We start from the raw sequence: 9880 nt of genomic DNA, 5'->3' as shown, positions 1-9880 counted from the left end.
TTTAATTCCAAAATATTGCTGGGAGAAAAGGGTCGGCAGAGATGCTCCAGGTGACTGACTAAACATCATGAGGCAGAAGAATGCGAGGAAGAAACCGAGTCCTGGTGGAGGGTGTGGGGGGGGGGGGCGAGAAGGGGGGAGTGGGGCGTAGGAGGGGTAGGAATGGGAAGCCGTGACAAGTGACCGGGAGGGCGTCCTGGGCTGCTTCAGGACTGCGCTGCTGCGGGGAGTTGCCCAGCTCTAACCACTACCCGGCCCTGCCCGGTTAATCATTTCCTGACCTTCCTTCCCCCTTTCGCCCTGCCCGCAGGATTGCCACATCAGCCCCCACCCCCACCCCGCCCCCGCTCGCCTCCTGGCCCTGCAGCTCCTTGGCCGGGTTTTACAAGAAGCTCCAACTTTGAGGCAATATTTGTAATAGCCCCGGACGTCCTCAAGGCCATTCCCCAGAGAGATCGCAGGCTAGCTCGGGTGTAATGACTGCCCAAGCGGCCGGTTGAGGATTGCCCTGGCCCCTTTTTCTACAGAGCGGTCTGAGAGCTAGGGATCCAGTCCTCGCAAGGATTAACCAATTCCCCCAGGCCAAAAAGGGTATGGTAACGGCAGCTAGCAGAGCGGTGCGAGGTTTAAATGAGATATTGTGTGTCAAGTGCCTGGCTAGTAGGTGTCTAACGAAAAAAGTAGTAGGATCTAACCAATGTTAGATCCCTTCCCTTTTTATCACATAGTAATTGAGACCTCGCACGCAGCAAACCCAGGTTACATCTCGCTTAAACCCACACTGGGGGGTTAGGGATGAAAGTCCAACCACGTGTTCCAGGCAAAGCAGATGGTGAGTCACAGTGACAAGATCTGAAGCCAGGTTCGTGGGCGCCCCCGCGGTCCCAGCCACACAGCACCCAGGTGACTGGCTAAAGGCCACGTGTTCAGAACCTGGAACCAGGTCAATATCGAACCTGTCGCAGGGAGCATAACACTAAATCGGGACTGTTCTGGGATGTATGCAGCCCGCTGGGCCACCGGGAGCCAGTACCTAAACCTCTCTGCGCTTGTGTCTTCGTGTGTAAAATGGGAGCTCCGGTCCCCGTCTGCCCAGGTGGTTTTTATTTTCTTCACACTTTTCTGAGTAGCCAGATGTTCTACCACAGAGTAGTCAGACCACCACACAACACGCCGGATCAGTCTTCTCTGTGAGCACTCGCTCCTCCGCGGTAAACGCAGCGGACCTGCCCGGCGTGTGGGGGCTTGGCGCCCCACCCTTACCGGTAAGAGGGGGAAGCCACAGCCGCTCCGCGCTGCAAAGTTGGGAAGTCACTCGCGAACGCAGCGGGATTCTCAGCGCCACCCGCCCGCGCGCTTTGGAACCCCACCCGGAGCGAGAGGACGGGGGCGGGGCCGGGTCTGGGGGCGGGGCCTGACTAGGGGCGGGGCGGGGCCGGCCTGGGAAGACGGAAGCCCTGAGCCTATGGGTGGCGGTAGAACCCGGATCGCGGAATTCCACGTTCTTGGGAGCGGGGCTTCTGGAGACGGCGGGTGGGAAAACCCGGCGCCCGGAAGCCTTTGCTTTCTTTGACGCAAGGGCTCGGGACGCAGCCGCCGTCGGCCGAGCGCCCGGCGAGGAGCGACCCCAGACGGAGCCTTCGCAGCCGCGCCGTCCCCCGCCCCGTCTCCCAGTCTCCGAGCCTTAGTCTTCCTCGCCGCCCTCCTCGTGGCAATGGAGTGTCCACACCTCAGCTCAAGCGTCTGCATCACTCCGGACTCAGCCAAGTTCCCCAACGGCTCCCCGTCGTCTTGGTGTTGCAGCGGTGAGTGCGGCCCCGGGGCGGCCCTGCCGCGCACCCGAGGCCCCGGTCTCGCCCGGCCTGCCGTCTAGGGGCCGCGGGCGGCCGGCGCGCGGACCCAGGGTGGGGTGAGGGCGAGCCGGGCCCGGCGGCTGGGGAGGGGTACTCGGTGAGGCGGGCTCGGGCGGGCGCCGCGGGTGGAGCGGCGGCGGCTCCTTTGTTTCCCGCGGCCCGACGGCCCGGCCCGCTGAGGAGAGGCCCGAGAGGGGCGGGAGCCCGCGGGGGCCACGAGCGCGTGGGGGCAGCGGCGGGCGGGGGCCCGGGCCCGCGCGGCTCGCCCCCCGCCCCGCCCTGCCTGGGGGGCTGTACTCACCCGTGTCGCCGGGTCCGGGGCTGTGGGGGCGGGTGTCCGGCCCCCACGCGGCGGCCGCACGTGTGGTGGGGCCCGGGTTGCGTCCCTCCTCAACCGCACGAGAAAAGCGCCGCTCGCCGGGCGCAGCTTTGTCTGGGCTGCGGGGCGCGCAGGGGCCCTTCGCCGCTTCCTCCGCCCGGCTTCCTTTCGCTTCCCGGCAGGCTCGGGCAACTCGATCCACGCCAGGTGGGAGCCCTCAGCCCCGAGAGGCGCTCGGAACTCGGGCGGCGGAGGTTGGAGTCTTTCATCAAACGTGAAGGGTGAAGTTTGAAGACAGGCTGCGGGCTAAAAAGCTCCGGAGGCTGAGCCAGCAGCTGGTTTGGAAGGGCGGCTCGAGTTGCCTTTCATATCTTTTGGGTTGTCTGAAATTGCGTTAGGATTCCCGAATTCATGTGCTGTAGGACCGTTATTAGGTTTATGTACTGCTTCTGCGTTACTTAAGCATCTTAACTCCTTCTGTTGGGCTCTTTGGAAGCCCCAGTGCCCTCTTATTGTCTGCTCTAGCGACTTAGGATCGCACCAGCCACACTGCTTTGATTACTTCCTGGTAGGGCCCTGGTGCCGCCGCTAGAGTCTTTGTTTATTAGCTTTGAGATGATCAATGGTAGCTTGAGGTGTAGTGTAAAATTTGAATTGTGCATTTCAAAACCCTTAAGTTCATTTGAAGAAATATAGGAAAATGGCAATGGTACAGTTTGGATGTGTGACATTTGTCATTGTGGTTTGGAGCTGGGAAGGTAGTTGAGAGAACGCTTTAACACTTTTGACAGGTTACCTCTTAAATGGTGATTACGTCCTTGGAGAAAAACATAGGCAACGCCACAAAGAAAAAGGTACTCTAGGGTAAGGACTAGAAATAACTGCGGTTTCTTGGAGCTTTCAGAGGTTTGATGCTTTTTCGTGCCTTTGTAAAGTCAGATGATCTTTTTCTGCATGAAGCCTTTAAAGATTAACTGGTTAAATTGGTTTTACAGTGCAGTATTGCAGTTTTTTTTATGAAGGTGCAGAAACTTGTACAAATTAGCTTTCACCTACAAATTTCTCTTCCACAGTGAATGTTGAGTATGGAGAAATAAATACCGTGTAGCAAATCGTTTTACAAATTGGTTGGGGTGCATTAGCTATAATTGTAGCTATAGCTGTCGTGCTATAACCTAACTTTTAATCCTCCCCCCCCACACCCGCCCCAGAGATTTGAAAAACAAAGGACCAAAGTAAACACTAGGAAAAGCTTATCACTTGAGGAATGGGACTCTTGTTCATCTGTAGTAAACTTCAGGGGTACAAAGTGGACAGCACACTTCTGGTTTTTTTCTAGGTAAAATCACATCAGATTTAAAGATGGCCTCGCTGGGCATATGCATCTAAAAAAGAGGGACGCCTGGGTGGCTCAGTTGTTGAAGTGTCTGACTCTTGGTTCCAGCTCAGGTCATGAACGGTTCATGGGATCAAGCCCTGTGTTGGCCTCTGTGCTGACAGCACGAAGCCTGCTTGGGATTCTCACTCTCTCTCACTCTGTCACTCTCACTTTCTGTCACTCTCTCACTCTCTCTGCTCCAGTCACCCATCCCTGCCCCCCCTCCCCTGTGCTTGTGGGCGTGCTCTCTATATCTCAAAATAAATAAAAATAAATAAACATTAAAAAAATTATAAAGGGGAAAGAGCTTATGCAAGTGGCAGATAGCCTGTTGTGAGTCAGTCTTGGCCTTTGTCAGTCAGGGAGTCCACTTGACTGTGGAAATAAGTGCAGAAAAATGAGTATCTCTTGAGGAACTGAAGTTAAAATGGGGCATAACTAACAGACTTGTGCTGATAACAAGAACAAAGTATTATGTGTAGCCTTAAAGATGGGGTGATTTCTCTCCCAGGAGGAGGATGGCGGTCTTTGCATCTTGAAACAAAATTTGTCTCTGACATTGCTTCACAAGGGTGGTTCTAGTCACATGCTTGGATTTCTAGAATCAATAAAGCTAGATTCACAACTTTATGTTTTTTTTCCTTCTGTTCATGTTTTGTGAATTGAACCCGTTTCGTATGGGCCTCCCATTTTAACCTGTTGTCATCCATTTGTTGATATAATCTTCTGTTACTGTATTGAGCTTGATCTTGTTCTTGCCTGCCTGTTTCAGTGATTAAATGATTAGTAAATCTGTGAGTCCTTAACTAATTCATCATCTTGGAGTGTTATGTATTCTGGTATTTATTCTCTAACTCTTGAATTTATTTTCTTTCTTTCTTTTTTTTTTTTGGTAGGGGACCAAAAGGGTAGCCAGTGTGTTGAATAATGCTGTGACTGAGTATTGAGTCCGATTACATTCTTATTAAGGAGGGGAAAAAAAAATCCCTGTTTTGGCACTGGGACAATAAAAGTAATGCCCTCGCCTTGTTTTCTTTGGGAGCTTGCAATTACACCACAGTGAAACAGCCTTAAGGCAGCCAAGCAAATTGCAAAAGGCCAACATCCTAGGCTCTGTTAGCTAGCAGTACATCCTTGGACAAGTAGTTCTTTTTCTTTTGAGCATCACTTTGATTATTTCATCTGTAAAAAAAAAAAAAAAAGGGAGGTAATACTTCACATCTACTTCACAGGTTGCTGCTAGGATGAACAAGATAATTTTTCGTGAAAGTGTTGGGAAACTCCTGTACACTAGGCAAGTAATAGGTGGTATTACAGCCAGAACATCTTTATAAATAGGACTCTGCATACTTAAATATCTAAAGCCCCTTAAATAGGGCCTAGGACAGACTGGCTTTATGCTGAATTACGCTTTGCAAGGAGATATCTTACCCAACAAGATTAGGGTGTGTAAGAAGTAATTATATTTCAGCATTAACTTGAGCTTCTTATTTATGGAATAAGGCACTGTATGTTAGGTTATATAATTGTATACTACAGTGGTTCTCAAACTTTTTCTTCTTGGGACCCCTATATACTTAAAAACTACTGAAACCTCAGCTTTTGTATGGCTTGTATCTATTGATATTTGCTGTACTAGATATTAAAACAAAATTTAAATATATTTTAGTAAGTCATTTACAAATAACAGTAATAAACCCATTACCTGTTAATAGAAACAATAGTTTACATAAAATAACTGTACTTTTCAAAACAAAGATTTAATAAGGAGAGTGGCATTATTTTACATTTCTGCAGCTCTTATTATTGTCTAGCTTAATAGGAGACAGCTACATTTTCGTATCTGCTTCTGCATTCAGTCTCTTGAGATACCACACATCATGTAGCCTCTGGAAAACTCACTGTATGCTTGTGAGAGAATGAGGGTAAACAATAAAAGTAACATCTTATTATTATTTATGAAAATGGTTTGACTTCACTATACCCCTGACAGGGTTTTGGAAACTCTCAGGGGTCCAGGACCACACTTTGAGAATGCACTAGTAATATAACTTTACTAACCGTGAAGGACAATTGCTCTAATAAAAAGCTTTAAAATATTAGATAAATCCTTAAGGCTAGCCACATTTATGTCTTTGTGGAGACTTACAGGGTTTTTCAAATATATTTGCTGGGAACGGATCCAGTTCTGTTGGGGTCCAGTTGTCCTGTCCTCTCAAAAAAGTTACAGTCTAATCTAGTAGGTGAGAGACAGGAAGCTAACAGGTTAGAAGATAAATCCATGTTGTGGTTTAAGGTAAGTGTTGAAAATAGCAATTTCCTAATAAGGTAAAGGCTGATTTATGTCTAATCTTTGCTAAGGGCATTTCATTTTAAGTGAAAAAGTTTTAAATAAAAACTAGGACATTCTCTCAAGATCTTTGTTACGTGCACATACCAGATGTTATTTTCAGAAGCTGGAGGCTTGGGCATTTCTTACTTTTGTGGGTAAAATGACTGAACCAGTGGTAAAATACAGGATAGAAAACACAAATTGTTTAAAAAGGTGTCCTAAACACAACTGTTTTAATAACTAAAGCCAAAGAATAAGCATTTGGGCCTCAGGCGTTTGGATTAAATAAAATAGCCATTTAAATTGGAGATATTTTAATAGCGTAGTCATGAGAATTTTCCCTGATTAATTCTTCAAAGAGCTGAGAATACCTGTTTAAGTTTCCAGTACACAGTTGCCCTCACATTATTCTACCCAAGAAAACTAAGTGTAAATGAAGTAAGTGTTCTCCAGTTGGGGGTGGACATTAGAGATACCCCCACCTGTTTTGAAGATCCGTTTAGTAAGAATAGGCACTAATTATCGAGTCCTTGACAGTGGTAATAAATTTGTGATTTTTAGTAAAGCTTGTGATAAATGTGAGAAATTACCTTGATCTGGTGATGGGTTATCTTGTGTCATATTTCTCTTACAACCTTCATCTAAAGAAGACTCTTGGATGCCCAGTAGACTAAATTTTCTAGATAGGATCAGTCATTTGTTCATCCTTGAGTCGAATGTATTTTCTGCTTTTGGTAACACTGTTTGAAGTACTTATTAGGTGCTTAGCATGTATATAAGACACTCAGTAAATATTTGCTTAATGAATGAAGGAATTTCTTCAACTTAAGATCATGGCTGGAATGGCCTTAAACTTTATGTTGAAAATAAATGCAGAGTGAACTTCTCCCCAGAATGCTTTCACCAGACCTCACTCCCAATATTTTAGTTTGTAAGGTATACTTTGTCTGGATTAGAGCAAATGGCCTTCTGCAATGTTGTTGGCACAATGAATTTGTATTCTTTTGGCATTCTGTGTTTATAGATGGGCATGTGTACATTTTAGTGTCAGTGTGGTTGGGGCAGTTAAAAATCAGTGGACAGGTGATGCTTTTCACATTAATTCTAGAGGCTAACATTTGAATTTTATATACTTCTCTGGAGAACTTAAACTTTGTTGGTAATATTTGTAAGCTTAAGTCAAATGTAATTGTCTTTCTAGTTTTTCTAGCAGGATTGCCCCTCACCCCCAGAACCTTAAACCAGCCTTAGCAAAGTCTCTAAATAATTGGTAGTAGATGTGAAATACCTAGAATCTAGAGTGTGCTTTGTGTATTTGCTTGGAGAGGCTGCAGTCTGGGCATTGAGCCTAACGTTTTGCTGTTGTGAAGTTTTGACACATTGATCAGAAGTTATTTTCTAAATAGTATTCTTAGTAGTATACAAAGAATATCCTTCATGTCCAAAGCAGAAGAAAGGATAGGGTTAAGAGGAGAATGTGAACTCTTTGTTTCGGTTTCCCGTTATTCATTTATTCTCAAAATAATTCCTTTTCATCATTATTTGCTTTTACAGCATTAGCCTTAGGCCTTTATAACATCCTACTTTTTAAATCATTTTAATATATGCAATTTTCTTCTTTACTGGAATTTAATAGATTCATTTTTGGATTGTTGAAACTAGATTTAGAAATACTTACGTTTGTAGTATTTGTAGCTCAGTAAGCAGGAGAGTAAGTAGTTTAGTTTGAGCTCAGTGAGTAATTTAAATTCCTGTTTTGAAAATTTAATTGAGTCTCTCTTCTATCAGGGAGTAATTTACATGTACATTTCCCCCAACTTTGTTTTTTTCTTTCTTTTAGAGTTTTTCTCTCTTTCTTGAGCTATTTTATATATTTTTTCTTTTTTTTAAATATTTTTGAGAGACAGGGACAGAGCGTGAGCAGGGGAGGCGCAGAGAGAGAGAGAGAGAGAGAGAGAGAGAGAGACCGACCCATAATCTGAAGCAGGCTCCAGGCTCCAAGTTCTCAGCACAGAACCCCACATGGTGGCTTGACCCCACAAATGACGAGATTATGACCTGAGCTGAAGTCTGATGCTTAACTGACTGAGCCACCCAGGCACCCCTATTTTTCTCCTTCTTTAAAAAAAAAATATTAGGGGCGCCTGGGTGGCGCAGTCGGTTGGGCGTCCGACTTCAGCCAGGTCACGATCTCGCGGTCCGTGAGTTCGAGCCCCGCGTCAGGCTCTGGGCTGATGGCTCAGAGCCTGGAGCCTGTTTCCGATTCTGTGTCTCCCTCTCTCTCTGCGCCTCCCCCGTTCATGCTCTGTCTCTCTCTGTCCCAAAAATAAATAAACGTTGAAAAAAAAAATTAAAAAAAAAAATATTATCCTTCGATTAACTGCAGTTTCCCACCTCCCTCCTTATGGGTTTGGTGTTCAGCCTAGGCATTGGAATAGAGTTGGGTAGGTAGTTTATCAGTGCTTGAAGTGGAAAATATATACGGTTTAATATATTTTAGTGTTTCATGTTTATTCATAGCTCCTTTAGACATGAGAGCAATTGCATTCTGGGTGTTTTAATAGAGCTTTCCTGGACAGATGGCTTAGAAGGAAGTACTTAGATTCTCAGCAGGGGCTAGTACTTTTTGGATGGTATATTTGTGATGAAGCTTACCTTGATTGACAGTTTAGAATGGTGAGAATAGCATTGATATTAGTAACAGCTTGTTCATCTTACCTAGAATTATTTTGTGCCAAGACCTCTCAAGATGCTCTGTGATTCATAGTAAGTCTAAATTGAGAATGTAGGTAAGAGTAGGTGTCTTTTAGATTGAAAGAAAATTTACCTAAAACTTGTTCATTGCAGTTGTATCCTGGAATCTTTTGGGGTTTGAATGCTTTTTAATATAGAAACTTGTATGTAGAGATCATCTTTTAGCTGCTGTGAGTCTGCAGATGTTAGTATCTATAGTAATTCCAGATGTTTTCTCATCTATTAGTTTTACTGAGTAGGAGGAGAATGGAGAACAACATAAAGTAACTTCAAAGAAGATTGCTAGCGTTTAATCCTGACTAATTTAATTAACTGCCCATCCTTGTAGTTTTTCCTGTTTTATGGATTGTGAAACTGAGACAAAGATTAAGAGAGTTGCTTAAGATGCTTGGGGGTATTAGAGATAGCCCAAAGCTTAGATTCAAATACCATTCAAACCATACTTTCAGCTTGCCTTTTAAAAAGCAGGGTCTTTATTTTGTCATCCAGTAACTTAGTGCTTAATAATTTAAAGGATTTAAAGTGTTTGGAAACATACTGGAAATAATTCCTTTGAAGATTTTTGGCAGAAATATGTTTTAAATTCCACATTTTGAAAATAATTGATTTTAAAATTCTGTATTTGATTAGCCTTTCCTCTCCCTGCTTATTGATTAAAGTGCAGACAAGTTGGAACAAGATTGGTAATGTGGTTGGAAGAAACTGCTGTTTTTGAATGTCATAACTTCATTACAGTTCAGATCTAATTTTTTTTGTTGTCTGAAATTCATATTACTTTAGTTCAGATATAATAAATCAGCCCTCTCAACATAGCAGTGGATAAAATGCAGTTAGCCTTTGGTTATTTTTAAAATGCGCTTCTGTTCTTCCAGCACCTAGGTGGCTGGGTGAGCATCTGACTTCAGCTCAGATCATGATCTCACATTGTGTTCGTGAATTTGAGCCCCACATTGGGCTCATTGGCTCACTGCTGTCAGCTCAGAGCCCACTTCAAATTCTGGTCTCTCTTTCTTTGCCCCTCCTCTGCTTGTGCTGTCTCAAAAATAAAAATAAAACATTAAGAAAAAATAAATGTGCTTCTGCTTTTGAAGTTGTCCTTCTCATTTTTAATTTTTTTTTAATGTTTATTTTTAAGAGACAGAGAGAGCACAAGTGGGGAAGGAGCGGAGAGAGAGGGAGACAGAATCCACAGCAGGCTCCAGGCTCTGAGCTGTCAGTGCAGAGCCTGACATGGGGCTCGAACT

At 44.8% G+C, this 9880-nt stretch overlaps 1 protein-coding gene across 7 annotated transcripts in view; it reads left to right on the top strand.

Annotated features, from left to right (window-relative positions):
• Window positions 1-484: 484 nt before the first annotated feature.
• USP3 (ubiquitin specific peptidase 3) overlaps window positions 485-9880 on the top strand; it is a 107978-nt gene continuing 98582 nt past the window's right edge. For 2 of the 7 annotated variants that reach the window (XM_058737467.1, XM_058737466.1), the window contains exon 1: window positions 1489-1805. In XM_058737467.1, coding sequence (XP_058593450.1) covers window positions 1715-1805 — 91 coding nt within the window. In that variant the 5' untranslated portion in view covers window positions 1489-1714. Of the gene's footprint in view, window positions 1266-1482; window positions 1806-9880 lie in introns of those variants that run through there. The other 5 variants (XM_058737465.1, XM_058737464.1, XM_058737469.1 and 2 more) reach the window with 5 other exon arrangements.

This window comes from Neofelis nebulosa, chromosome 7 (assembly GCF_028018385.1).
Source record: "Neofelis nebulosa isolate mNeoNeb1 chromosome 7, mNeoNeb1.pri, whole genome shotgun sequence".
Classification (NCBI taxonomy): Eukaryota; Metazoa; Chordata; class Mammalia; order Carnivora; family Felidae; genus Neofelis; species Neofelis nebulosa.
The sequence above is the reverse complement of the archived record's forward strand: the minus strand, read 5'-3'. Positions and strand labels throughout refer to the sequence as shown.